This window comes from Gallus gallus, chromosome 8, assembly GCF_016699485.2.
Source record: "Gallus gallus isolate bGalGal1 chromosome 8, bGalGal1.mat.broiler.GRCg7b, whole genome shotgun sequence".
In the NCBI taxonomy this organism is placed as follows: Eukaryota; Metazoa; Chordata; class Aves; order Galliformes; family Phasianidae; genus Gallus; species Gallus gallus.
The window spans coordinates 4287754-4314606 of record NC_052539.1 but is presented as its reverse complement, the minus strand read 5'-3'; the positions used below and the strand labels follow the sequence as shown (position 1 = coordinate 4314606).

At 57.4% G+C, this 26853-nt stretch overlaps 5 protein-coding genes across 20 annotated transcripts; 4 read left to right on the top strand and 1 right to left on the bottom strand.

The window, feature by feature from the left end:
• Positions 1–1113: 1113 nt before the first annotated feature.
• Positions 1114–20790, bottom strand: FAM78B (family with sequence similarity 78 member B). 3 transcript variants are annotated; one of them, XM_025153037.3, is made up of 2 exons: positions 20445–20790; positions 1114–5221 (listed from the first exon to the last, which is right to left on the bottom strand). In XM_025153037.3, exons 1-2 carry the CDS (start codon positions 20591–20593, stop codon positions 4699–4701), a joined length of 672 nt encoding a protein of 223 aa, XP_025008805.1. In that variant the 5' UTR covers positions 20594–20790; the 3' UTR covers positions 1114–4698. The 3 variants fall into 3 exon arrangements, with proteins under 3 accessions (XP_025008805.1, XP_001232254.1, XP_040560765.1); XM_001232253.6 differs by lacking the exon at positions 20445–20790 and adding an exon at positions 8205–8645; XM_040704831.2 differs by lacking the exon at positions 20445–20790 and adding an exon at positions 6906–8168.
• On the top strand, positions 8466–11714 carry LOC121111405 (phospholipid phosphatase 6-like). The gene is made up of 2 exons (XM_040704830.1): positions 8466–9342; positions 10831–11714. The coding sequence occupies exons 1-2, from the start codon at positions 8466–8468 to the stop codon at positions 11199–11201; spliced, it is 1248 nt and encodes a 415-aa protein (XP_040560764.1). The 3' UTR covers positions 11202–11714.
• On the top strand, positions 12488–15465 carry DM5L (dimethylaniline monooxygenase [N-oxide-forming] 5-like). The gene is made up of 8 exons (XM_003641673.6): positions 12488–12635; positions 12859–13047; positions 13121–13283; positions 13514–13656; positions 13793–13992; positions 14102–14451; positions 14572–14644; positions 14762–15465. The coding sequence occupies exons 1-8, from the start codon at positions 12504–12506 to the stop codon at positions 15099–15101; spliced, it is 1590 nt and encodes a 529-aa protein (XP_003641721.4). The 5' UTR covers positions 12488–12503; the 3' UTR covers positions 15102–15465.
• Positions 15906–19652, top strand: LOC100857694 (flavin containing monooxygenase 5). Its single transcript, XM_015290417.4, has 8 exons — positions 15906–16240; positions 17017–17205; positions 17279–17441; positions 17743–17885; positions 18020–18219; positions 18293–18642; positions 18977–19049; positions 19131–19652. The coding sequence occupies exons 1-8, from the start codon at positions 16106–16108 to the stop codon at positions 19486–19488; spliced, it is 1611 nt and encodes a 536-aa protein (XP_015145903.2). The 5' UTR covers positions 15906–16105; the 3' UTR covers positions 19489–19652.
• Positions 19866–26706, top strand: PRKAB2 (protein kinase AMP-activated non-catalytic subunit beta 2). 14 transcript variants are annotated; one of them, XM_046944565.1, is made up of 9 exons: positions 19866–19902; positions 21381–21558; positions 21895–22061; positions 22770–22863; positions 23449–23569; positions 24146–24261; positions 24908–25041; positions 25327–25395; positions 25842–26706. In XM_046944565.1, exons 2-9 carry the CDS (start codon positions 21397–21399, stop codon positions 25849–25851), a joined length of 873 nt encoding a protein of 290 aa, XP_046800521.1. In that variant the 5' UTR covers positions 19866–19902; positions 21381–21396; the 3' UTR covers positions 25852–26706. The 14 variants fall into 14 exon arrangements, with proteins under 14 accessions (XP_046800521.1, XP_046800524.1, XP_046800525.1 ...); XM_046944568.1 differs by having other exon boundaries at positions 19866–19993; XM_046944569.1 differs by having other exon boundaries at positions 19866–20296.
• The last annotated feature ends 147 nt before the right edge of the window (positions 26707–26853 follow it).

Below are 26853 nucleotides of genomic sequence, written 5' to 3'. Positions count from 1 at the left end.
GCTGTCCCTGCTTTGTCACAGAACTTCAGTGGGGAAAAGGAGGGAGATGTCTACTTAGGGGATGTCAGATTGGATCCAGTGGTAGCTACCCTGCTCCCCAGGGCACAGTACAATCCCTGTAAACTCCCAGCACTCCCACACCAAAACCTCAGGGATTTCTCACTTCAGCCAGGCACTTACCTCTAAATCCTTGGGACTGTGAAGTCAGAAGGTTCATGATTTGCTTTCCAGGCATGTTCTGCTGCTCCACCACGCAGCCCTGCTGCCCAGGGGATGCTTCATGTAGGCTCAAACTTGTCAAGCGATGAACAATGTTTAGTATAATGCTAGAAAAGAAACCCGCTCACTGAATAGCACACAGGCTGCCTGCCCATCAGCATCTCCCAGTGCCCAGCACAGTCAGCAACACTTGGAACCAGCAGCTACTAAGGAAACTGGCTGGCACAGGGCACAAACGTCCTGCAGAGCCAGCAAGGACTAGCAGTGTGCTGCCACAAGCCTGTGCAATGCAATGAGACACCCTCCAGCATCCTGCAGGGATGCAGCACAGATGTCCCCCAGCACCGCTCCTAGCCCTCAGCTCTTCCTAGCACCCAATGCAGGCCAGGCCAACCCAGAGGACATCCCTCCCCACACGTGGCCTTCTTTCAGGCTGAGAACTCCTCTTTTTGTTAGTACATAATTGCTGTCAGGAACTATTTAGTGACTATTGGTATTTTTTTCCGCCGCTACTGGTTGTGGAACTTTTAAGTGAACCTCTGTTATAAAATTCTCCACTATCCCCATTTATTATTTGTACTGAGGAGAAATAACACCGCCTGATCCCTGTGTTGAATCTTATCCTCCATCCCTCACTGCGGGAATTGGGAGTGGGATTGCAGTTTTCAAGTAGGAACATCCCCCGTCTGTGCATTTTTTCAGCCTTACAAAGTTTGTCAGATTCCTGAGTTCCCCAGCAGCTGCCAGGGCTGCCAGGTTCCATGCAGTACTCTGGCACACAGCCCTCACCCTGACCTGATTTCCCCAGGGAGAAAGGGCACCCCGCACCCCTCCACCCCTCATGAACATTCCGACCTGCTGCCCAGCAAAGCCAGACTTAAGCAGACAGAACAGTTTGGTTCCAGTACAGACTGAATGTTCTTTTAATCCCAGAGAAGTGAAATGCAACATTTTGTTCGAGTTTGCAATAACATCCAAAGACAGAAGTCCAAGCCCCCTACTCCGTAAAGTCATTTGTGTTTAAGGCACTCTGCAAAACCAGCTTTCGTCTTCTCTTCCTTCCGATTTTCCCCACACAACAGCAGAATACCTGATTTTGTCTTTTCTCCGCAGTGACACCCACACGTCCTTGCTCTTATCACCATCTCCAGAAATTGGCAACATCAAGTACAGCATGAGCCAAACAGAAAAACACCAGGAGGCCAGGCCAATAAATACAGACGGGCACGGGAGGGAGCGCAGCGCCTGAGGGGGACGAGGGGGCTTCGAGGTCCTGCAGGAAGAGGCCAGGCATGGGATGCCCTCCCTGCAGGCACTCATGTGATTCCTCTTCCCCAGCTCTCCCTCCCTCCCAAAGGGGGATAGGATGGGAGCGGGGTGCCCACGAGCATCCCTCCCCATTGGCGCTCCCAAAATGCGCAGGAGAGACCCAGCCACCCCTGCCGCGCAGCAGAAATGACCCCCAAGTTCCAGCTGTCAATAAATACAAATAAATAACTTAAATACGCCTTAAATAAATAAATAAGAAATAAATAAGAAATAAATAAGTGAGCCGAGCACGCGAGCAAGCAGCCGCGTCCGCATGGGTGCCGAGGACAGGGGTGGCACTTGTGGCACCCACTCCGGCTTCACCCGCCCGCCCCGCAGGCGTTTCCCAGCACCCGCAGCGACGCTCTGAACCCAGAGAGATTGGTGGGTGCTTCCCGTAGTGCCATGCCCAGGTGGCGTGTGGGCACGGCCACGAAACCACCGTGGGATGGAGCAGAAGGGGCACCTTGGGATGAGGGGGAAGCGCGACCTGTCCCTCCCTGAGATAACGAGGTGCCGGCTACAAGCAGGGATGGGGATGGAGTGCTGGAGGGGCTAGCATCCCACGGGGTGGTTTTATAGCCAAGGCCAGGTGCTCCTCCCAGAGCCAGCACTGGGACTGCCAATTGGGGCCCTCAGAAATAAGTGCAGCCAAGCTGCAAGCGACCCCAGACTTGAACATGCAAGGAGATCCTTTGAGGGGCTGATCGCTCCCTACACCCCGAGGAGATGCAGCCCCTCCTCTGCCTCTCTCTCTCCCTCTGTGCTTCAGTGCCACACAGCCCTTTGCTGCACCATTTCCTCGGGCTCAACCACCCTCCAGCCCCTGCGAAGGGGTTTCATCCTATAGATCCTTTTGGGATTGTTTCTATCCTAGCAGGTCAACAATACACATCTGTCTTATTTCACACTGAAAGGTACGTCCCCCTCTTCCTCCTCCCCCGAATGTTGATGCAAATTGTATCGAAAGTTTCTAACAGCTTTTCCACACACACTTTTGATAAACAAAACATCAGCAATGGCTAAAACTGCCTTTGATCACGTGTCCATACAAAAACACTGGCCGAATCTCACAAAAACAAGGTGTCCAGTGCTCACCATTTCCTCGCAGAAACTCTGCTCAGGAAAACAAAGCAGACCAGAGCTCAGAGCCTGCTCTCCCTCCAGGCTTTTCTCACAGTGAGGACTCAAGCAGCCCTCAGCTAACCCAAAGCAGCCTCTTCCCAGACTGCCAAACCCCTCCGTGTGCACCAGGCTGAGCAGGAGGAGCAGGACCAGAGCCCACAGCACATCAAAGCATTCATTGGGGTGTTGGTGTGCAACGCTCCCAGAGGAAAAATAATTAAGAACCGAATCCGTCGCAAAGCCTACTGAGAGTAATAAATAGCAGAGGGATTTCACAGGGATTTTTTTGGTCTAAGACACCCGGGAGTCCCTTTGCTTGTGGGGAGCAGCTCCCAGATGCCAGGGGTGTGCGTCTCACCCTGGAAAAGCACGAGCTGCACCTGAAGCTTTGCAGGGATTTGTGCGTACTTCAGAGCCATGCCGTGGGAAGGCTCTGCCCCGAGGCGTGTGCACACTGAGAAGAAAGGCTCCTCTGCAGCAGGGGAAGCAGGTTTTGCATCTTGGGGGAAGCAAAGAAGCCCTGAGCTGGGCTGCCTGACACCCAGGTTCAAGGAAGTGCTTCTGATGCTGCAAGAAAGGCTTTGATAAGAGTAGCCAGTGAGACACTTCCCGGGCTCTCCTGGGGGATGCAGGAAGCTCCGTGCACGAATACCTCACAGCCCCACAGCAGCAGAAACCTTCATTGCACAAAGGCAGGGGCACAAGCTGGAGGTATGGCAGCAGGAAACAGCAGGAAAAGAAGCAAAAGCCATATTCATCTGCCCAGGACCCTGTGACAACACAGGTCACCTGAAGCTGCCCCTGGGTGGGGACAGAGCCACTGTGGCTTCTGCCTCTGCTGCATCCAGGAAGGTGCAACCACCAGGGCTCAGCTGAAAGAAGGGAAATGTTGCTCCCCTGCTCCAAGCAGGGAACTGTACATTGCAGCCCACAGCACCAGCACCTCCCCACAGACCAGAAAGACGCCAGCAATCCAGGCAGTGAGGAAAGGGCACAGGGCAGGGAAAAAGGCAACCTGCCAGACACCTGCAACAGCATGAGCAACCTGCACATGCATGCATGCTGCACTGCTCCATGGGTGGCTGAGGATCAAAATTCCCACACCAGCAGGCATTCGGGTGGAAAATGAACAAGCACACAACCTCTTGCTACACACTCATGGAAGCATCCAAATCCTGGAGTACCTCCAAGCTTTTCTGGATACCACGCAAACACCATCAGTAGCTGCCTGCTCTCCTTCGCCTGTGTGAAAAGGCATCGCTTGTGATTTCTCTTCTGGTTGAGGATAATTCTTGCTCCAGCAAAAGAAATGGCTGGCAGGGATGGGGAGGGGGGGGAACTGCAAAGATTTAGTGCACCATAAAACTAAAGGATATCTAACTTGCCCTCAGGTCTCACTCCTAGACAGGAATGAACTATGTCATCTCCTACATTCACAACCACTCCAAACACACCAAGACGCATGCATAATGTCCTGCTTCCAGTCGGCTGCAGAAAGGCCCTCTTGGGCAGAGATGACTGCTGGCACTGGGCTCTGGCTGGGCACCAGCTCCCGCACTGCTCCCAGGTCTTTCCAAGTCCCAGACAGCATGGCTGCGTGCTGATTATCGATCCGAAATGCATAGGTAGAGACATCAAGGGGAAGGGTGACTGCACAACCCCCCATGTCTGGCAGGCATGGGCTCCTCTACTACGGCTAACGGGGTGGAAAGCAGCATTTGCCACAGGCACGGTTTGATCATGCTCCTGCTCCTCACACTTCCCTGCAAGGAGGCAGGAAATGGTTAGATAAGACAGCCTTTTTTCCAAGCCACAAGCCCTAGAAGCACTTAAATCCACTTTCTGGGAAATCCACCAGCTCGGCAACCCCTCTCCACAGCCAGGCCAAGCTCATGCTCTCTTTCCAACTGAGGAATTTCCAACTCCAGCTACAAAGGCAGGTGAACCCAAGAGGTCTGCTTTGGCTCAGGAATCCCACTCACGTGCACCACACCAAGAGCACCAAGGTCCCCATGTGCACACACCAGCGCGTGCCCCAGTGCTGTGCTACTTGGGAGGTATAACAACTATAGGCTGGCCTCGCTTGGGTCTCCACATGAGGACTTGGGCATCGTTGGCATTGGGTTTCACTAGTGCATTTGGTGGGATGGGCTCCATCCTGCTCAAGATCCGGGGCTGCTCCTGTTGAGTCCTTCCCACCAGTCGAGCACGCTGCCCGAGGAGCTGCATGGGATCAACCTCAATGTCCACTCGCATCCGCCACTTTATAGTCTGTAAGATGATCTTTTCCTTGGTAGTGGTGTTCATAGCCACCAGCCACGTGGTAAAGCTCTGGTCCCTTTTAATCCTGGTCAGCAACGGCACATTACTGTTGCTCACAGGGACAGCCCACGTCACGCTGGGGTAGAAATTGTCATTCATGCTCACCGAGAACCTGGAGATCTTGTTTGTGGGCCCGACCAGGGTCACAGTTTCTGTGGTGTTTCCATACCAGGGGTAGCTCACTCCATCAGAATCACTGATGGCTTTTACTCTTCCTTCTCGCAAGTCGGGCAGCTCCCAGCTTGACCTGGTGAACAGAGACAGAAAGGGCAGGTTACTGGGGAAACAGCAACAGCAGTGCCTGCAATGGAAGGAACGTAGCAAACTGCTGTGTGTTGGCGTGTGCAGGGTAAAGCACTTGCTTTAGAGCAGTGGGAAAAAGTACAGATAAAAGGGTAACAATTCTATCTGGAACCCCTCTGAAAAAGCCATTCCTCCCGGAGCCATCAGCAGCTCCAAACCAGCCAAAGCTTTTCACCAGTGCCTGTCTCTGGCATCACCCATCAGGTCCTCCCTCTGGCAGCACTAACTCAAGAGCAGAGCTTGGGAAACACCTTCCCACCTGCAGGAAGCCCCTGACAACCTCATTCAAGAACAAATTCAGCTTTAGCTCCTTCACTGAGTCAGTCAAGGCCAGCAGAAACCTCTGCTCTGCCAGCACAATAGCATTTTAATTAACCTGCAATCTAACCAAGTGGGCCCATATTCATTTCTGAGCTACTCTCAGGTCACTCTCTCCTTAATCTCATTAACGGAGAGAAAAAAATAACAGCCTTCCCTGCACCAAGCCTGAAGCAGCTCCCTCCAGCCTACAGCTCAGTCTGCAATTTTTACACCCCTAAATATAGGCATTTGCTAAGGCACAGGTGCAGTAATTAAATACCACAATCATGCCTGCTGCTGGTGTGACGAAATCCCTGCCATATCGTTGGAGCTGTGGGTGGGAGGGAATTCCAGCCAAAATCTTGGCTGCAAACCACGTTAGCAACACCAGGCAGATGCAGCGACGCAGAAGATCACCACATGGTAATTACGAGCAGGGAGTGGGGACAGTGGCCACCCAGCTCAGCAAGCCCCAGCCCAGCTCACATGGATCTTTCCTGAAATCCTAAGAACAAAAAAAGCAGACACTCTTTGGGTGCTGAATCCACGCTTTCAATTTAAAAACCACTGCCCCTCACAAACGCAGGCAGAGATGGCTGTTCTAGGTCTCTGTCTTGAGGCACATCACGTTCACAGTATGTGAGTATCTGAGAGAAGCTGGCTGTTATCACTGCGGGATATCAAAGAAAGGAGAACAAAACAGAAACCTTAAAACTCCTCAGGCACGTGGCTCCGGTCGAAGCCTCCTGCTGAGCTCAGATGCACACAGATCTGGGCTCTGAAGCTGCCAACAAGCGGCAGGAGACATCTGGCTTCCGTCCTCCCCAACATGTGATGATCTGCACTCACTCTGCCCCTCCTAAGCACCCCAGAGTTGCACACAACAATCCCGCCCATCCCCAGCATCCCCTGCCTGAGCCCAGGCTCACACTAACTCCTCAGCCCTGCTCTGTGGCACTGGCCTGCTTGGGGCAATGCAGAAGGCAGCTCATCTGTAGCCTCCGGGTCCCTCTGCCCTTGAGGAAGGGCAGGAAGCTGGAAGAAGCTGATCCCGGCACAACACCGCAGCCTCTGGCGCCCACAAGAAATCCCAGGCAGGGTTCTGCTTTCAGGAAAGGCAGCCAGGACAGGGCAGGCAGGCTCAGCAGCTTGAGGCAAACCTGAGCCTGGTGCCGGCTGCTCCTGCTCCCCAGCAGGATCGGGGCTGGGAGAGCTGCTCCAGCCCAGTGCTGCAGCAGCAGGGACAGCCCTGCAGGCGAGGGCAGCCAGCGACATCTCTCCCTGTCAGGAAGCCAGGGCAGCCCAGATCTGTGTGAGGTGCCACCTACTTCCATGCTGAGGATTGCCAGGGCAGCCTCCATCTGCTCCCTCCCTTGGAAATGCAAGCAGGCTGACTCTGGTAGCGACAGCACGTCTTCCAGCATGGGGTTGAGGAGAGAGGGTGCTTTTCCAGAGCTGGAAATTGATGGAAGGAAGCAACTCCTGTGCCTGCACTCCTACACAGTGCACGGCTCACGCCAGGGGCTGAAGGGACTGCACAGGCTGTGCTGGAAGGGATGTCCAGAGCCCACAGTTCCTGAGGCTGGAAATCCTCATTTCCAGAGAGGGCTGCTCCGCTGTCCCTCATTGCTGGGGATGTGGGAACAGAGGAATGGGTAAATCCCAGGCAGCATCAGGAGGGCTCTCAGAGCTTAACACCGAGCACTGCACACGGTGCCACGTAGATTCCCCTCGTTCTGCCCTCAGAGAAATAGGATCCTGCTGTTCCCAGAAGCGGTGAAGAAAATCAGGTTGATAGGACGAGTGCAGTGACAAGCCTGGCTGTGAGCACAGCACCGACCAGCAGTCTTTGGTGGGGATGGAATCCACAGCTCAGCCAGCAGCCTCTGCACTCGCACAGCCCAGCACCAGGCTGACCCTGCTTCCTCAGCAACCGCTGCACGTGGCAGAAACCACAGCAGCACAGCCAACTGCATTGCTCTTTGGTGTCCTCCTCAGCCACGCACGTGGAGCCTTCAAGCAATGTCATTCGTGTAACCATACCGGGGCCTCTATCCCCTCACAGAACTGCAGCAGCGCCTTCAACCCATCACACATCCATCCCAAGGCCCCCCGTCTCATCCCAAAACCATACCAGGGCCCCATCTCCTCACATAATGATACTGGGGTATCCATCTCACAGAGCCTCTCTTGTGTCACGGGCTCCAGCACCTCACCGAACTGCACCGGGGCATCCATCCCTCATGCAACCGTATAGGACCTACATTTCTTCCCATAAGCATACCAGGTCCTCCAGCTCCTCACGTAACCCCTCCAGGGCTTCTGTCCCCTCAACAAACCACACGAAGACCTCCATCTGTTCATACAACCACACGAAGACCTCCACCCCTCACATAACCGAACCACAGCCTCCGTTCCACCACATAACTGCACCGGGGACTTATGGAGCTACACAGGAACCTCGAACCCTACACAGAGCCAAACGAGGACCTCCACCCCTCACACACCCAGCTCAGGACCGCCGCTCCCTCACGTAACCGCCCCAGGACGGCCGCTCTCTCCAGGCACACCCCCCCTTGCCGCCCCTCAGCTGGGCCGCCCCCCCCCCGCCCGCTCCCGCCGCTCACACGCCGAGGTCGCTGTAGGTGTTGTAGAACTCCATGTGGTTGCAGGCCTGGATCCAGCCCACCACCCAGGTGTGGCGCCGGGCGATGGGCGGCATGAGGACGCGGGCCGAGGCGCGGAAGTAGGGCGTGCGGTACCGCAGCACCACCGGCGAGCTCTCCTCGATGGCGGTGGCCGCCGGCTCGATGGTGGCCGACACGTCGGACACCACGATGTGCTCCCGCCGCACCCGCGCCTTGCAGGCCACGCTCTGCAGGCAGCCCATGGCCGCCGCCCCGCCGCCTCCACCGCGCTCACCCTCCGCCGCGACGCGGGGGCCAGGGGGCGGCCCGGCGTCCCCTCGCCGCCCGCCCCACCATCGCCGCCCGCGCACCGGCGCCCGCACCGGCGCCGGCAGGGCGAACGCGCCGCCGCTCTTCTTGCGGCCCTCGCCGGCCACCGTCCGCCGGCTAGGGGCGGGGCGGGGCGCAGCGGAGCGGGAGGGATCCTCCCGCCGGCGGGGGGCGCTGCATCCCCACGCCTCCCCCCGGCGTTCGGGCTCCCTAGCAACCGAGAAGGGGCGGCGGAAGCGGAAGTTCGGCAGCCCGGCAGCGGGCGGGCGGGACGGAGCTCCGTCGTGGGGCCCGGCGGCGCGGGCACGGGGACGGGTGGGCCGCAGGAAGCGGGGTTACGGCGCGGGCCGCCGGCGGCAAGCGTCCCGGCGGCGGGTGAACCGCCTCGGCCTTTCCGGGCCCGGCCCCGCCGCCATGCCCAGTCCCCGCGGCAGCCGCGAGCGCCGCAGCGCTCGCCCCGAGTTCGCGTCCCTGCTGAGCCAGCGCGGCCCCGGGGCCCCGGACAGCCCGTCCCGCCGCCGCGAGTCGGCCGGCTCCGCGCCCCCGCCGCTGCCCGAGGAGGACTGCATGCGGCTGAACCCGTCCTTCGTGGGCATCGCCCTCAGCTCTCTGCTCGCCGTCGACCTCTGGGCCTCCAAGCGCCTGGGAGTGTGCGCCGGGGAGGCCTCGGCCTGGGGCAGCGCCCGCCCGCTGCTGAAGGTGGTTGAGGTGTCGGGGCACGGCATCCCCTGGCTGCTGGGCACCTTCTACGGGCTCTGCCAGAGCGACAGCTCGGCCGCCAGGGAGGTGCTGCTCAACCTGTTCTTCGGTGAGGCCGGGAAGGGGCTCCCCGGGTGGGAGGACGGGTCCAAAGGGAAGGGGAGAACAGAGAGAACCGGAGGGATCTCGGCTCTCCCAGCCACGTGGCTCCCAACAGCTGTTGTGGCTGCCAAGAGCTGCGGCATCTCAACAGTTGCTCAGACACACAGACGACAGCGCCTGCAGGTTGGCTGCAGGCAGTACCTGCTTGCGCTGATCTGTATCAGCCAGTGTGGAAATCTGGTTCAAAGCATGCACTGTAATTACGCGTGGTGTAATGTTTTTTCCCCTGGCATCCGGCTGGGTAGATGTAGATTCAACATTTTTGCTTGCCTAGAAACTGCAGTAGCTTCAAAACAACAGGCGTCTCCTGAACCCCAGTCCTTACCCTGTGAGACACCAAGGTGTCTCACATGGATTGTTTGAATCTAAATGTCTGTGGGGAATGTAAGCTTCCATGCATCTTGTTCACTTAGCAGTGTGTGGTTAGATCACTGTCCCTGGAGAGCTGGTGGGAGACCCTTGGTGGCCTCCAACCACTGCCCTGCTCAGAGCAGCACTGTCGTGGCACCAGGGTCACCCTCTGGGGAAGGAGCCCTCCCTGATATCCAGATGCAATAAAAAGAAGGGATCGAAGTGAGCTTAATTGATTAAAAAAAAAAAAAGCCAAAACAAAACAAAAGCCTCACACAAAACAAACATTCGTTCTTAAATCATTAACCAAAGAGAATGAACTGAAGTAGCCGAAGGACTTTGTGCCCAGCAACAAGGGTTACAACAAGCAGATATCAATCTCTAAGAATTGCTAGAAAGAAGCAGCCACAGCTGCTAGCACTGACAGCTGGCTAAATGGGAGAGAGAAGGCGCTGCCAGCTGCCCTTGCCAGACAGTGGTTGACTTCTCACAGGCACTTCTGACTTCTACCACAGCAGCCTGCAGCACCCTGGGGGAAAGCTGGTACTAAGCCATCTTTTCCTCAGCTCTTAAAAGCCAAAGCCTGGTTACCTTTTACACGCTGGTGCCCCCAGCAGCAGGGAGAAGCCAGGTGAGGAGCTGCGAGCCCTCAGACTGCTGAGGAGTGCCTGGACCCCCCTTGCACTGAGCCACAGCTGAATACCTGAAGCAGATTGATCATTTACCAGGGTCAGTGCACTTTGTACAAAGTGATGCTGAATCACCATGGGCTGGCAGATAACATTAACCTGTTGGGTGCCTTCAAATTAGGGAAGGATTTCAGCCCTGAGTCACAGAGAATGGATTTCACACACAGGAAGAATAGCCCAGCCTAGAGTGCTGACAGATGTGCTCATGCACAAGTCCAGGCCCTGGATGAATGCTACGCTCTCCTTGCCTAGGCAGTGCAGCCATGGGAAATACCACCTTCTCTTAGCAGCTGTGGTAGCTATGCATTTCCATAGATAATGGCTTTGCGTTGTTTCTCATCTCCCATGGGACAGAACGCTTCCATTTTTGCTCACTTGCTGTTACTGTCTCCTAGCACTGGTGCTGGATCTCGTGCTGGTGGCAGTGGTGAAAGGGATCGTCAAACGGCCGCGGCCTACCCACAACAAGATGGACATGTTCGTCACTGTCTCGGTGGACAAGTACTCCTTCCCATCAGGCCATGCCACCAGAGCTGCCCTGGTCTGCCGCTTTGTTCTGCACCACCTGGTGCTCGCCATCCCACTGCGGGTCCTCGTGGTGCTCTGGGTTCTCATCGTTGGCATTTCAAGGGTCATGCTGGGCAGGCACAATGTGACGGACGTGCTCTTTGGCTTGTTCCTGGGCTATGTGCTGTACAGCGTGGTGGAGTACTGCTGGCTCTCCCCACTGAATGCACCTGCCCTCTTTGCACTCTGGAGCCATTGATAGCTGCACCCCTCCCAGAGGAGGCATACACCCTGTTCTCTAAGCGCACATGGACAGGGGGTGCTGCGACTCATGTATGTCCAGCCAACACTTAACACTAGTGGTGCTGCAGGCTCCCAGGCCTGCAGTTAGACACTCGGTGCTGTCTTGCCCTGCTGATGGGCTGTCAGGCAGAGCGTGTGCTGGCCAAGCAGCTGCACGGACTACTCTCCAGTGGCAAACCAGTCCTTGCAGAGCCTGGGAAGAGGTCAGCACATCCATCCGGCAGCTCACTGCTGATACTGTGAATCAGCATGCCCTTGCTGGGCACCTGCTGTATTAGCCTATGGTGTATGTGGTAGCTGGGGCTTTGCAGAGGTTTCTCCGCAACTGCCCGCATATCTGTGTGCTATAAATACACTGATCATGTTGCTGTTGTGAGTGCACTTTCTGCAGTCTCCTCCATAATACCCATCTGGGGGGGGGGACTCACCGAGATCTGTTCTCATGTTTATAAAGAGCTCTGCCTTCTAAGTAACGTGTCTCTTCCCTTTTTCATGTGATTTAAGCACTGCCCTAAGGCCAGATCTCAACCAACAAGGTCACAGGCTGCCAGTACTGTGGGGAAGGGATGGGGTGGCCAAGGGTTTGGTCCATCCGTTCCCTCTCCAAGAGGTGGGGAAGCAGCTCCCAGCAGCCTGCTTCTAAAACCGCCGTACAGAGCCTTACAGCTCTTTTCCCCCTTCCACAAGCTTTTCCATTGCCCAGGGGTGACAGCAACTCGCCCCATGGCACCGATGTAGGATGCAACAAGTGCAGCAACATGCGTGGCATTGGTCATGGACTAAGCAAATCGGGCAGAGTCCAGGGCCTGGGGACTTTTGGCCTCTCTTCCCACTGCCAAGGGGCAGCGCAGTGGCAAGCTGTACAGCTGTTTTGCAGCACGGCTGGAAATCAGCACGTCTTAGTGTAATCAGGGCTGGGCTGATCCCAGCGGAGGCAAAAGTCCAAGGGAGTGACTGATTTTACAGCACGCATGTCATGGGGCTGGGCCGCCCCTCACCCCCTCGCCAGCCCCGGACACCCCAATGGCGATCCCTCTCAGGGTGTCCCCTCGCAGGGCTCCCCGGCTGAGCACTGGGGCAGCTCCTGGCGCATGCAGCTGACGGAAAAGCGAAGCGCCAGAGCAAGCCGTGCGCTGGCTTCCTGCCCCACGGCCCCCGTGGGAGGAGTGACGGCGGGGGGGGGGAGGGGGTAGGCTGCTCACTGCCATACGCCATAAATCCAGGCTGCGCTGATAGCGGCAAAGCGTTGGAGGGCGGCATGGCGAGGCGGGTGGCCATCATCGGTGGGGGCAGCAGTGGGCTGTGCGCCATCAAAGCCTGCCTGGATGAAGGGCTGGAGCCCGTCTGCTTCGAGAGAAGCGGGGACATCGGGGGGCTATGGAGGTTTGAGGTAAGCCGTGCCGGCTGCAGGCTCTGCATTGTAGTTGTCACCAGGGGGATCAAAGTGGCCACAGTGGGATCATTGAGCAAGGGCTGAACACACATCTGCTCCCCTCATCCCAGGGGGTCCTGGGGACCCTCGCTGGCAGCAGAACTCCCCCAGCCCTATTGCAAGGCAGTGGCCCACGATGGGATGGGCCATCAGGATGCTGAGCCATGCCCCATGCCTGCAGGAGAAGCCCGAGGAGGGCCGCGCCAGCATCTACCGCTCCGTCATCATCAACACTTCCAAGGAGATGATGTGCTTCAGCGACTTCCCCATCCCCGACGACTTCCCCAACTACATGCACCACTCCAAGATCATGGAGTACTTCCGCATGTACGCCCGGCGCTTCGACCTGCTCCGCTACATCCGCTTCAGGGTGAGCGCCGAGTGCTGGGGGGCAGCACGGGGATGGGGCTGCAGAGACACTGACATCTGCTCCCCTCACCCAGACCAGTGTGCGCCGCGTGGCCAAGTGCTCTGACTTCACCACCACGGGCCGCTGGGAGGTGGAGACCGAGAGTGAGGGCAAGCAGGAGTCAGCCACCTTTGATGCCGTGTTGGTGTGCACCGGGCACCACACTGATGCACACCTCCCGCTGCACACCTTCCCTGGTAAGCTGCCGTGTGCCCCTGACATGAAAGAGCCCAGGAAGCTCTGATGTTGCTGTCCCTGTTCTCCCCTCTGCTTTTCCTCCCAGTCCCATGCACTTCCCTGCTTAGTTCAACCCCCAGATGGGTCTGGCAGAGCCCTGGAGGGCTCCTCAAAGATCTTGCTTCATCCTTTAGAGCTGACCCTCCAGCACAGCAGTGGGCAGCACAGCATTCCTCCTCCCTCCCCACAGGCATTGAGAAGTTCAAGGGCCGCTACCTCCACAGCCGTGACTACAAGGAACCCCAGGAGTTCATGGACAAGAGGGTCGTTGTCATTGGGATTGGGAATTCAGGGTCAGACCTGGCTGTGGAGATCAGCCAGACAGCCAAGCAGGTGAGCAGCAGCAGGGGGAGTCACCAGAGGTAGGGCATCCTAAGGACAACTCCATGCCAAGGTATCTCCTCTGGGCTGTCCTTGGTGTCCCCATGACCATCACACCAATAAGGAAACCACTTTCTTCCTCACCCAGGTCCTCCTCAGCACCCGCCGAGGTGCCTGGATCTTGAACCGCGTAGGACAGCAGGGCTACCCCATTGACACCATCTTCACCACTCGCATGAAGTCATTCTTGCAGCATCTGATGACCTCCTCCATGGCGAGCGACTACGCAGAGAAGCAGCTGAACATGAGATTCGACCACGCAAACTACGGCCTGAAGCCAAACCACAGGTGCCAGCAAACGCATCCTCCGACGATGTCCATTTCTGGGGCTGAGCATCCTCAGAGCGGGATGCTGCAGAGACACCTCAGTGCCCTGATGGCTCCTTCTGTCCTCCAGGATCCTCGACCAGCACCCAACTGTCAATGATGACCTGCCCAACCGCATCATTTCGGGCAGGGTGCGAGTGAAGCCGAACATCAAGCAGTTCACGGAGACATCTGCCATCTTTGAGGATGGCACTAAGGAAGACATCGATGCTGTAGTCTTTGCCACAGGGTACAGCTTCTCCTTCCCCTTCCTTGAGGGCTACGTGAAGGTGGTGGAAAACCAGGTCTCTCTCTACAAATATGTGTTCCCTGTTGACCTGGAGAAGCCGACGCTGGCTTTCATTGGCTACATCCAGCCTCTGGGAGCCATCATGCCCATCTCAGAGATGCAGTGTCGTTGGGCCACCCGTGTCTTCAAGGGTAAGTGAGACAGACTGTCCCCTGAGACTGCAGCTCTGGAACCGGGGCAGATGGCGTCCAACCATCTGCCTCCTGTGCCTTTGGTACTGCAGCCCCCTCACAAAGGGCTCTTCCCCCCAGGGCTGAACAAACTGCCGCCCAGGCACATCATGGAGGCTGACATCAAGTACAAGAGAGAGGAAATGGCCAAGCGGTAAGGTCCCACCAGGACACAAATGGGATGGGGCAGCATCCTGTGAGGGCTGCTGGTGGGCTCTCCTGACCACATCCCACCAGAAAGCAGGGTCCAGCCCACTGTCCCTGCCCACAGGTACGTGACCAGCCGGCGGCACACCATCCAGGTGGATTACATCCCCTACATGGACGAGCTCGCCTGCCAGCTGGGTGTCAAGCCCAACCTGCCACTGCTCTTCCTCACTGACCCCAAGCTGGCGCTGGAGGTGCTGCTGGGGCCCTGCACGCCCTACCAGTACCGCCTGCATGGCCCAGGTGCATGGCGGGGCGCCCGGGAGGCCATCCTGACTCAGCAGCAGCGCATTGTTCAACCGCTGCAGACACGGCATGTGGAGAAGCACACCTCCACCATGCCGCTCCTCCTCAAGCTGGCTGGGGCCCTGGCAGTCTTCGCTGTCATCTTTACCTACCTGTAGGCTGCTGCACTCTGCCTGGTGGGGTTGGTAATGCTAGGGGGGCTACACAACCCCATGGCAGTCATGCCCCTACATCAAGGGAACTCTCTGCTTGTTGGCACGGCCCCACACAATGAGTGCCAAGTACCAGACTCTCCCAGGTGGGGCAGACCCAAAGAACACCCTGCGGCGACCCTGGGATGAAGGAAAGACTCTTACCATGTGTGGGGGAATGCCCCACCCTGCTCAGGTATTGCTGTTGGCTGAGCAGATGCCCTTCTGTCACCTGTAATTCCAATGTGCCTCCACTGATTACACTCACACGGTTTCTACATAGCAAAGGTATAGCAAAGTTTCTAACCAGATTAAAGTGTTTTCAACAGAACTAGGTGCCCGTCCTGTTACTCATGTTCCCCTGTGCGCTGAGAATACACATGGGCCGGGGTCTGCATGCGTGCACACATCCACAGCAAAGCAGTCTTGCCCGGGACACGTGCAGCTGGAACAGATCCTGAGGATCACACCAGCACAGATCAGTCCCATCCCTGTAACCCACACGCAGCCCCCCAGAGGACAACAAATGGGGACATGCGCTGGGGACCTGGAGCAGTTCCAGCTGTTCCAGCTGCCATGCACCAAGGCTGGCACTCATGCCTGGAGCATGCCCTCTGTCTTGTTTTCCCCATATGACTTGCTAAATTTTGGAGCATGGCCACATCTCAGCCCCCGCACTCAGGAAGTTCCTGGGGCTGGCTCCAGCATCATTACGTGCTTACAGAAAATAATGAGCCCTTTGCAGAGGGCGGGTGGGAGGTGTGGCATGGCGGTGCGGGAACCTGTAGATCATGTCTGGATGAAACATCTCGTGGTGCCCCAGCTGACCTCAGCCATCCACATCGAGAAACACGGGGACACCCAGCACAGCTGAACGGCACCAAACGCGTCCACCCACCAGACTCAGTGACCTCCTGTGTGCCCAACGGACACAGCCTCTCCTGCCACCACTGCTGTCACTACTGCCAGACATGGCTGCCCAGAGAGTAGCCATCATCGGCGCTGGAGCCTCTGGCTTGTGTGCCCTGAAATGCTGCCTGGACGAAGGGCTGGCCCCCACCTGCTTCGAGAGGAGTGGGGACATCGGGGGGCTGTGGCGGTTTGAGGTAAGTGCCATGCTGTACCGAGCTGCCCTAGGCAGCAGCACAGACAGGATCGCTTACTGGCAGCTTTTGAAGCACTGCTGGGACTTCCCCTTGGTGCAGACTGGGATGCTGGCAGTGCAGGATTGATCCTGCCCAACGAGCCACTGTTGGGGCCAGCTGTCAGCACAGGGCTTGCCTTCCTGCCTCAAGGTGAATGTTTCCCATCCCTCCCTTCCCAGCCTGTCCTGCTCCCATCCATCCCTCCCACTGGTCCCACCCGTTCCCCCAAAACAGCTGCCCCACTGCTACTGGTATTATTTCCCAGCCCTTTCTTTCTCTGAAAGTCTGGCTGCTCCTCATCCTTTACCTCTCCTACCTCCCACACACAGGCACAGGGCGCTGCCTTTGTTCTCCTTGCCAAGGGAAAGACCCAGAGCTTGCTTCTGCACTCGCCAAGTGATGCCACTATCTCTTCTTCCCAAGAAGAGCCAACCTGGCATGCTCTGCTGCCCTGCCCAGCCTTGCCGTGAGCAGGACAGCCTGGGAAACACTACACAGTGCTGGCATGGGGTTTGGGGCTGCTTGGCTAACACGATGCTGGTTTTGCCCAATGGTGGAGCAGAGCTAATGCATGGGAGCAGGAGGCTGAGCTGCTGGGGCAGATATTGGGATCTGGGCTGAGCTGACACCATGGCAGCCTCAGTCTTGCGGGACTGATGGGATAGTCATAGCACAGGTGGGTTTGGGACTGCCACACGCTCCCCTGGCCAGCACTGAGCCATGCCCCATGTCTGCAGGAGAAGCCCGAGGAGGGCCGCGCCAGCATCTACCGCTCCGTCATCATCAACACTTCCAAGGAGATGATGTGCTTCAGCGACTTCCCCATCCCCGACGACTTCCCCAACTACATGCACCACTCCAAGATCATGGAGTACTTCCGCATGTACGCCCAGCACTTTGACCTGCTCCGCCACATCCGCTTCAGGGTGAGCACCAAGGGCCGGGGGGCAGCACGGGGACGGGGCCGTGGAGACACTGACATCTGCTCCCCTCACCCAGACCAGTGTGCGCCGCGTGGCCAAGTGCTCTGACTTCACCACCACGGGCCGCTGGGAGGTGGAGACCGAGAGTGAGGGCAAGCATGAGTCAGCCACCTTCGACGCCGTGTTGGTGTGCACCGGGCACCACAGCGACGCACACCTCCCACTGCACGCCTTCCCTGGTACACTGCCATGTGTCCCTGCCCCAGGGATGCTTTCCTCTTCCCCAAGACTTTTCACAGCACTGTCCCCTCTGGCTGAGCCTTGACCCCCACCTGTGGTTTCTCCCCACATGTCAAAAACCCCAAAGCCAAGCAGGGTGCTGAGTGTGACACCAACCATCTCCCAGATTGGAGATGCCACCACCTCCCTGGGCACCATCCCTGGGCTGTTCCCACTGGGCTCACCCTGCCCCGGCGCACATACCTAGCCCAAGAAAAGGACAGCCACCCCCACCCGGCACGGCCCTGCTCTCTCTTGCAGGACTGGACAAGTTTGAAGGCTGGTACCTGCACAGCCGGGACTACAAGAGCCCGCAGGCCTTTGCGGAGAAGCGGGTCATCGTGGTCGGCACCGGGAACTCGGGCATCGACATCGCGGTGGAGCTGAGCCACACAGCCAAGCAGGTGATGTCCCAAGACAACCAGGCTCAGCATGCCCCTGCTCCTCGCTCCCAGCCTGTTTTTATTCCTGGACCACGCAGTTCTGAGTTCGGGCCAGCACTGCACTTCGTATTAAATGTCCCTTCTCATTTCTACAGGTCTTCCTCAGCACCAAGCGTGGGACATGGGTGATGCACCGGGTAGCAGAAGGTGGGTACCCCTTTGACTTCTCCTACCTCAGCCGCTTCACCCAGCTCCTCCAAAGCCTGCTGCCCCTCTCTGTGAGCAACTTCATACTGGAGAGGAAGCTCAATATGCGCTTTGACCACGCTCTCTATGGTCTGAAGCCAAAACACCGGTGAGTGTTTGTGGCAGCATTATGGGGACCTGCCTGCACTCGGCTCTGCATGAGCTCTGTTTGTTCTCACCAGGGTCCTCAACCAGCATTTGACCATCAACGACGACCTGCCCAACCGTGTCATTTCGGGCAGGGTGCGGGTGAAGCCGAACATCAAAGAGTTCACAGAGACATCTGCCATCTTTGAGGATGGCACTAAGGAAGACATCGACGGTGTGGTCTTTGCCACAGGGTACAGCTTCTCCTTCCCCTTCCTTGAGGATTCTGTGAAGGTGGTGGAGAATCAGGTCCCCCTCTACAAGTTTATGTTCCCAGCTGACCTGGAGAAGCCGACGCTGGCTTTCATTGGCTACATCCAGCCTCTGGGAGCCATCATGCCCATCTCGGAGATGCAGAGTCGCTGGGCCACCCGTGTCTTCAAGGGTAAGTGAGGCGGGCCGGGAATGCACTTCTCTGGGTACAGCAAAGCCAACTTATTCAGCTGCTGGCATGCGCTCCTCCTTTTATCATCCTTCTATGAAGGGATATAAAGGAGCATTGCATTTCGCAACATATGTTGCACTTGTTTTCATCATATGGAGCTGGTAATGGGTCTCCTCCACTGCAACCCATTTTCTCTCTTTTATTTCTTTGCCTGGGCCTCTCTCTTGCCCCTTTTTGGTGGCCCAAAGGCTTTCCTGTGCCACAGAGGCCACGCTGGTGCAGAGGGGCACGTCTGCTGAGAGCACAGCTCTCTCTCCTTCTCCCTCTTCTGTAGGTCTGCACAAGCTGCCACCAACCAGCACCATGCTGGCTGACATCGCACAAACCAAGGAGAAAATAGCCAAGCGGTAAGGACCCCGTGGGGCACCAACCCTGCCACCGCCTCCTCGATGCACACACACCGAGCAGCCCACTGTCCCTGCCCACAGGTACGTGACCAGCCGGCGGCACACCATCCAGGTGGATTACATCCCCTACATGGACGAGCTCGCCTGCCAGCTGGGTGTCAAGCCCAACCTGCCACTGCTCTTCCTCACTGACCCCAAGCTGGCGCTGGAGGTGCTGCTGGGGCCCTGCACGCCCTACCAGTACCGCCTGCATGGCCCAGGTGCATGGCGGGGCGCCCGGGCGGCCATCTTGACCCAGCAGCAGCGCGTTGACCAACCCCTGCGGGGCTCGGCCAGGCACCCAGCGCCACGCTGCAGCTCTGTGCCACACATCTTCAAGGTCTTCTTCAGCCTCGGATTGATCGTGGCCACGCTCATCTACGTCTCGCTGTCCCCTTAGCCCCACACGAAGGGGGCTGCTGGCCATCCCCTTCCTCTCCCTTGGGTTTCGGTGTTGTCGGGAGGGGCTCAAACAGCTCTGCTGGATGCGTGGTGGCACGGGGAACTCTTTCCTCAAGGAAAAAGGCAATAAAGCTTGTCCCCGTTCTCCGGGGTGAAGGGTCAGGCTCTGCTCTGCCCTCGCGGACGCCGGCACTGCACACACATTGCACAAGGCAGAGCCGCTCCCGCCAGGCCGCCCACCCACAGCAAAGATGGCCGCCCCCCCCGGAAGTCACACCGCCCTCAAACAAAATGGCCGCCCGGTACCATAGAGAGCAGCGCGGGGGTGGGCCAGAGCGCCCCGTAGAGGCTGGCGGTGGCGGCGGCCGCCATTTTGATCGGAGGCGGAGAGCGGGGCGGCGGCGGCGGGCAGGTGGGGCTGCGACCGGGGCTGGGCCGGGGGGCTCCGCTGCGCTGCCACCGCGTGCGCTGGGGCCGGGGCGACGGCGGGGTGTCACGGCCGGGTAGGCCGCGGAGGGGACGGGAGCGGACAGGCGTCTGCAGGGGGGTGGGGCCGGCAGGGTGCTGCCGGGGTGGCGTTGCGGTGGGCGACAGTGGTCGGCGGCACTGCCGCGGGTGGTGGTACGGTTGGCGGCACTGCAGCGGGTGACGGTACCGTTGGTGACGCCGTGACGGGTGGCGCTGGGTTGGGCGGTGCTGCAGCGGGCGACGGTTGCCCGGACCCCCCAGGCGTGGCCACCCCCAGCTTGGGCTGCAGCCTGGGGACACGGAGCCGGGGTGACACTGAGGGCGTTGGGGTCGGTCAGGTGCGCTCCGCCCTGCTGACCTCGGCCGTCTCATCCTTGCCGCGGGGTGAGCCGTGGGCTCGCTGCCCTCCTGCCTCTGAGGGCTTAAGAAATACTTCGGTAATTGCCCCGTAATTGTCTAAAGCCAGGCTTTGGCTGGCGGCCTCACCTGGCACTCTTCACAGAACATGATCTTCTAAACAAATCCCCAAGCGTCACAGCGGAGCAGATGAAGCAAGGCTGGCTGTCCTCCTGCCATCCCCGCAGAACACAGCTGGGCAGGGGGCAAGAGCCCCAACCCATCTCAGCTGCTGACATCTGCCTGGGGCCTGACAGCTCCGTGTAACCCCCGGTGGCTTTGCTGTTTGCTCCAGGTGCAACACGGCCAGCTCCCCCTGCCTGGCCTTCTGCAAGCACAGCGGCCCGGCGAGGGTCTCAGCCCGATGTATCAGGCAGTGCTGGGCAGACATGCAGCCCTGGGGCCGGGCGTGCGGAGCGCACCTCCTCGCTGTGCCGTTGCTGAGCCCTCTGCACACACCGCGGCGGTACTCCTTGCCTTGGCCACGCTCCAGCCTGGGCGATTCCACTTCAGCACTGTTGCCTCTGCCAGGCGTGAAGCTCTGCTCCTCTGCCCGCAGGCTCACGGAGACTTGTTGGGAGCTGTTAAGCAGCTGCTACTTTCACTCTCCGGCTGTTTTCTTGCTGGATGTGGCGTTTCTTTTCTGCGCAGGCTGACTGTGGGATTGTGAAAGAGGCTCTGTTCGTGCCAAGCGACGATTTGCCACTCAAGGGTGGCTTTATTTTTCTCATCGGCCCCTCTGCTTGTGTAGGATGCGGTCTAACTCATGTTTGTTTTAGGGTATAACAATTACCAGCTTCGCTATCACGACGGCTCATAAGGGTATGCCTATAATTAGTTCAAGCCATCTTGCTTGTTAAATTCCCCTTGGGCTCCCAAACTTGGCATTGGGAATGAACTTTGGGCCTTTTTTAGGATTGCTGTCACTCTGTCCTGGCAAAAGGCGGTGGGAAGCAGCGCCCTCGCTCCCTGCTCGCTGCTGGAGCCCATGGACACAGGCACACTGCCTTCTTCTCCCTCTCACAGGGGCTGCTGAGCTGTCATGGGGAACACCACCAGCGAGCGAGTGTCCGGTGAGCGCCATGGCTCCAAGTCCCACCGCTCCGACGGCTCTGGCACTGCCCATCCCTCTAAGGAGCACCCACATAAGATCATGGTGGGCAGCACAGATGACCCCAGTGTTTTCAGCTCCCACGACTCCAAGGTAGGGGCTGGCTGCTGCCTTTGTTGTCCTCGCGTTGGGTGCTGGATGGTGTCCCAGAGGGGACTGTGCTGGGCTGAGGCTGCTTTCAAGGAGAGGGTTTTTGGTGAGAGGGCTGTAGCACCTGGTTGAGAGCAGCCCTGTGTTTAATTCAAGCTAAGCACAGGCAGGGTGTCAGGGTGCTGGGGTACCGCTTTCATAGCAGGAACCACAGGCTGAGCTGCAACACAGGAGAAGCATCTCCTGGGATGTACGAGTGGAGCTGCTCGCCTAGCTTGAGGTTGCTGTTGTCTGGGATGTGCAAGTGGAAATGAAATGGCTCTGGTGTTCTCTGCTCAGATTCCTGGGGACAAGGAGTTTGTTTCGTGGCAGCCGGACCTGGAGGAGTCTGTGAAGCCATCTCAGCAGGCTCGCCCCACTGTCATCCGCTGGGCAGATGGGGGCAAAGAGGTTTTCATCTCTGGATCTTTCAACAACTGGAGCACCAAGATCCCACTCATCAAGAGGTAGTGAGCCCCTCGGGTCACCCCGTGTTCTCCTCCGTCCATCACAGGGAGCATTTCTCTCAGTGCTGTTTGCTGTTCCCTTTGCCCACCTGGCATCTCACAATTCATCGTGCCCAAGCTAGAGGTGTGAGCACAAAAATGTAGTCAGCATCCAGCCTCGGTGGTGCTGCAGTGGTGGGGAGAAATACACCTGTGTTTTCTGTAAAAACACTATGTAGGACTGAGCACAATCCCAGCAAATACCTGGAATGGGATTATCTCAATTGCAGACTTCACAGGTGCTTCATGCTTCCATCCTGCAGTACCAGCACAGGTTTAGATTTGTTGTCCACTCGCCCTGTCCAGTGTGTCTTGCACATGGCATCTGTCATGCCAGCTTCCCCAGGGCATGCGGGGCAGGGCTGCAAGCTGAGCTCCCGTTCACCTTGTGCCTTGATTGGACCAGACAATCTTAGTGGTTTTTTCCAACCCTAACAAGTCTATGATTGTATGGACCCTGAGGGATCTGAGTCATACTGGGGCTCTGGGCACTCACACCTGCTCTGGCCATGCCTTGAGTGATGAGCAACCCTAACCCAGTACATGGGTGTTTGGGTCCAGGGGGCAGTCAGTGCATGACAAAGTGCTGTTCTCTGGGACCCCATGGAGAGGCAGCATCCAAAGCATCACTGCAGTAAATGGTGTTGTATCTCTGTTCTCTCTGCACAGCCACAATGACTTTGTCGCTATCCTGGACCTCCCAGAAGGAGAGCACCAGTACAAATTTTTTGTGGATGGCCAGTGGGTCCATGACCCATCTGAGGTAACTCTCAAAGCTTTATCACCCCAAATCTTGCCCTCTTTGGGGCCCAAAACATGATGTAAACACAGCAGAGGGGAATTAGGAAGAACAGAGAATATCTGCCAAAGCAAAAGGAGAACCTCCATCTCATGAATTCTCTCAGAGGCTGGTTCCTCCGGGCTTAGATATGCTGTGTGGACACGAGCTGTATGGGGGAACATCAGGGAGATATTGGGTGGCAGTGAGACACCAGAAAGCTTTAAATGCACATTCTGAATTGAAAGGACAGGCCATGGGTCAGCATTCACTGCAGGTTCTTCTCCGAACTGCATCACACAGGAACAGCATGGGAAGGAGATGACACCTACCCATCAGCATGTAGCAGGAAGGATGAAAGTAGGAGGTAATAGGAGGCTGGGAGTAAAGGGAAATCCTCTCAGGGCAAGCAGCAGAGATCTGCAAACACAGAGCAAAGCTAAACTCTTGCCACCTGTGCTCTGAGCTAATGGCATAACAAAGGCAGCTCAGGCTGGGAGAAGCTGGGAAGCATGAGTATGCTTCAACTGAGGGTGAATGTAGGAGGCCTCTAACCTTAGTTCTTTCCAGCCCGTCGTCACCAGCCAGATGGGGACAATTAACAATCTGATTCATGTCAAGAAGTCTGACTTTGAGGTGTTCGACGCTTTAAAAGTGGATTCCCTGGAGAGCTCAGAAACCTCAGGTCGGGGTGAGTTTTTGTGGTATTACAGCTTTGCATGTGCTATTTTCCACTTCCTACTCTGAGACTGACTGCTCTGGGGACAAACAGCTCCCCTTAGCAGAGGTGTGGGCCCACACACAGAGAGATTAATGTTTGGCAGCACGTCCTGCCCATGTCCTCAGCAGCTCCTAGCTGAGGTATGGTCTCCAAGGAGGCTGTGCTGGTGTAACCTGTTCTGTGCTAGCATGGTCCCAGAGCAGGGCTGGTGCCTGTCTGCGGCTGAGATGGCCATTACAGACCAGTGAACACTGGGAGCATCTCTCCTTTCTGTCTGCTCAACTGTGAGTAAGTCATCTGATCTGGGGTAGAAGCTAGGTGAGAGCAAAATCCAGGCTATTTTCAGCAGCTGCTCTTGGTTTTCACACCGAGGCTATTTGTACTATTGCTAGCACATCAGAAACCTCTCTCCACTCATGTTACAGCAGCAGGTTGAGTTACCACACGGATGCTGGCAGTGCTGGCTTGGTGAGCGATGCTGGCAGGTAGTTCAGTCTTGTTTCAGTCCAGGGTGCTCTGAGCGCAACCTGTCCTCCGTGCTCTAAGTCCTGTCTCAGGTACAGCCTCAGTTCCAGGCCCTTGCCCAGCCCAAAAAGAAGCCATCAAGCAGCATCTCCAAGGAGGTGGACCCTTCAGGGTGCTGGCTGTTCCAAAATGAGCAGGTCAGATGTGGCTGGGAGATGCAATCTGTCCAGCTTACGCTGACCATGAGCTCCTCAGGTCCCTCACACAGGCTGAGCAGCTCCTAAACCTGGACATCCCCTGCTGGGGCCTCTGTGTCAAGCAGTTGTACAGATGTGCTGCTTGCTGTGCCCCTGTACCCTTGTGCCCACTGCAACGGGTGCTGTTCTGGGACAGGCTGTTTGGAACAGGGAGAGGGACCCAGTAGTGCTAAGAGTTGTGTGCAGGGGTCTTGGGGTGGATACCACAGGGTGCTTGTGTTGTGTCAGTGCATGTGCCACCTTACAGGCATGCTTGGATATGCCCACAGCTTGCCTGGCTGCTTGTTCTGCTGTGAAAAGTCTGATCTGTTGCTATATGATATACGGCTAAGTGGAAACTGAGGTCTGAAGACCCTTCTGAAACAGAACAAGCCACCTTCTGTTCCCTAGATGCTGTGGCTTCTAAACATGATGAGCCTGTACTGCTGCCCCACTGCATGCTGACCCCAGCCTTCTCAGTTCTGGCTGCAGACTGGGCTCATGGAATACTTCAATGTCTGAAAAACCCTGCTGGGTTCTTCTCAGCGTCCTGGGAGCTGATCTGTGATTTAGCCATCTTATGCCTCCTCCTGTGTCTTTCCTTTAGACTTATCAAGTTCACCACCCGGACCTTACGGCCAAGAGATGTATGTGTACCGGCCTGAGGAACGCTTCAAATCCCCTCCCATCCTCCCGCCTCACCTCCTCCAGGTCATCCTCAACAAGGACACCAATATCTCGGTGGGTACCAGCACATGACTGAATACAGAGAGCAACGTAAAGGCCAGAAGGGGAATCCTGTCTGCAAGAAGCCTGCTCAGCCCTTAGCTGGTGCCTGGCCCTTGCTCTTTGCTGGAAAGAGCATCGATTTTTCTCATTAACCACTCTGCCTAGTGCTGAGCCGAGCTCTGTTCATGTTCTGAACAGCCACCCAGCAGCTCAGATTGTCTGAGATGGCAGCTCCTTGCTTCTCGTGCTGGGGGGTCAGGGTTCTGCTATTCTCCTCTGACGTTTCTCTTGTCCTAGTGTGACCCGGCCCTACTGCCCGAACCCAACCACGTCATGCTCAATCACCTCTACGCGCTCTCCATCAAGGTAAGGACAGGCCCCAGTGGCCACAGGCTGGGGGAAGGGGAGCAACTGTGGTTCCCAGAGGCCTGCAGGTCACAGAACCTGGACAGCCCTGGGGTGGTGATTGTGGCACAGAGATCCAAGGAGTCGCCTGGGGATTGCTCGGCTGCCTGGTTAAACGTGGCACGTGCAGGGGTGTAGGTGGTGGTGATCTCCTTACAGCCCCCAGTTCCCTGTAGCTGCCTCCTCACAGCATGGTGGAGCTGGGCAGCCCCGTGCTCTCCTGTCACAAAACAGCTCCCTCCCTTGTTCTTCCCCAGCTCGCCGTCATGGGTGATGGGTGGTTCTTGCTGGTTGGGTCAGCCCCCCAAGCCCAGAGAGCAGCATGGGCCTCTTCCTCCCAGCTGCCTGGGGGTGTCCTGCGGCACTGAGCTCCCCACCCACTGCAGCTGATGCTTTGCCTCTCACAGGATGGCGTGATGGTGCTCAGTGCCACACACCGCTACAAGAAGAAGTACGTCACCACGCTGCTGTACAAACCTATCTGAGCCGGGGCCTCGCCCACCCCCCACGCAGGACACGAAACACCACTTTGTCTGCACATGCTGGGCCACAGGACTGTGTGAGGACTGGCTGCTGGATCCAGCCTCCAACCTGGGGGGGGGCACAGCCCCCAGTGAAGAGCCCAGGCCTGCTGGGGCCATCCTGCTGTCCCATTATACTGGTGTGGTTTGATTTAACCCTTGGTTTCCGCCCACCTGCAGCTCCCCTTGGCTTCAGTGAGTCCCTGGGGCTGCTTTGCTGCTCACAGAACAGCCTTTCCTTGCTCCTGACAGGGAAAGGGCTTCACCGCCCCTCTGCTCTAGACTGTGATGGCCCTGAGGCTGTCCTGGCACCGTCCGCAGCCCAGGCCAGCAGCAAAGTGTCCTTTTGCTGCCCTGGTAATGAGCCTCCAAGGCCATGTTGGTCCTTGGAAGCTTGGGGAGCCTCAGCCTGCCACTGTCCCCCTGTCCCTCAGCCCTGGCTGCAGGCTTGTCCTGCTCCTCGTGCTCCCCAGCTTCAAGGAGAGCTCTTTGGCCACAGCTCTGTAATACGTTCAGTGCTGAGCCAGCAGGAGGGAGGGCACAGCTGGATGCACCATGCTTACCTGCTGCCAGGACAGCAACATCGAGGACTGAACACATCTGCCCCGTCACCACCATCGGGTGCTTCTGGCGGGCCCTGGGGAGAGCGAAGCAAGGCAGATACCCCAGGACCCCAGCTACATCATCTGCTGCTCTAGCAGTGCCATGTGACAGGGTTTTCTCTATTTATTACAGTATTTATTGTTCTCTGTGTTGCTGGCCTGGTGTTGGAGGGGTGCTTGGGAACAGTGAGACCACTGTGCTGTGGTGCACCCCCAAGGGGGTTCAGCACAGAGCTGCCCCCCTGGGACAGCCACCAGGCCCCTAGGTGGCTTCAGGAAGGAGCACAGCTGCAGGG

What these genes read in the sequence shown, in the direction of transcription:
- FAM78B (XM_040704831.2), bottom strand. Translation starts at nt 7,204, where the DNA reads ATGAGGGACAGCGGAGCAGCCCTCTCTGGAAATGAGGATTTCCAGCCT. An exon ending in TGGCAATCCTCAGCATGGAA is followed by an intron (nt 5,222 to 6,905) that starts GTAGGTGGCACC and finishes TCTGTTCACCAG; the next exon opens with GTCAAGCTGGGAGCTGCCCG.
- LOC121111405 (XM_040704830.1), top strand. Translation starts at nt 8,466, where the DNA reads ATGGCCGCCGCCCCGCCGCCTCCACCGCGCTCACCCTCCGCCGCGACG. An exon ending in GCTGCTCAACCTGTTCTTCG is followed by an intron (nt 9,343 to 10,830) that starts GTGAGGCCGGGA and finishes ACTGTCTCCTAG; the next exon opens with CACTGGTGCTGGATCTCGTG.
- DM5L (XM_003641673.6), top strand. Translation starts at nt 12,504, where the DNA reads ATGGCGAGGCGGGTGGCCATCATCGGTGGGGGCAGCAGTGGGCTGTGC. An exon ending in TCCGCTACATCCGCTTCAGG is followed by an intron (nt 13,048 to 13,120) that starts GTGAGCGCCGAG and finishes CCCCTCACCCAG; the next exon opens with ACCAGTGTGCGCCGCGTGGC. An exon ending in CCCGCTGCACACCTTCCCTG is followed by an intron (nt 13,284 to 13,513) that starts GTAAGCTGCCGT and finishes CCCTCCCCACAG; the next exon opens with GCATTGAGAAGTTCAAGGGC.
- LOC100857694 (XM_015290417.4), top strand. Translation starts at nt 16,106, where the DNA reads ATGGCTGCCCAGAGAGTAGCCATCATCGGCGCTGGAGCCTCTGGCTTG. An exon ending in TGAGCCACACAGCCAAGCAG is followed by an intron (nt 17,886 to 18,019) that starts GTGATGTCCCAA and finishes TCATTTCTACAG; the next exon opens with GTCTTCCTCAGCACCAAGCG. An exon ending in GGCCACCCGTGTCTTCAAGG is followed by an intron (nt 18,643 to 18,976) that starts GTAAGTGAGGCG and finishes CCTCTTCTGTAG; the next exon opens with GTCTGCACAAGCTGCCACCA.
- PRKAB2 (XM_046944565.1), top strand. Translation starts at nt 21,397, where the DNA reads ATGGGGAACACCACCAGCGAGCGAGTGTCCGGTGAGCGCCATGGCTCC. An exon ending in CTCAGAAACCTCAGGTCGGG is followed by an intron (nt 23,570 to 24,145) that starts GTGAGTTTTTGT and finishes CCGTGCTCTAAG; the next exon opens with TCCTGTCTCAGGTACAGCCT. An exon ending in ACAAGGACACCAATATCTCG is followed by an intron (nt 25,042 to 25,326) that starts GTGGGTACCAGC and finishes CTCTTGTCCTAG; the next exon opens with TGTGACCCGGCCCTACTGCC.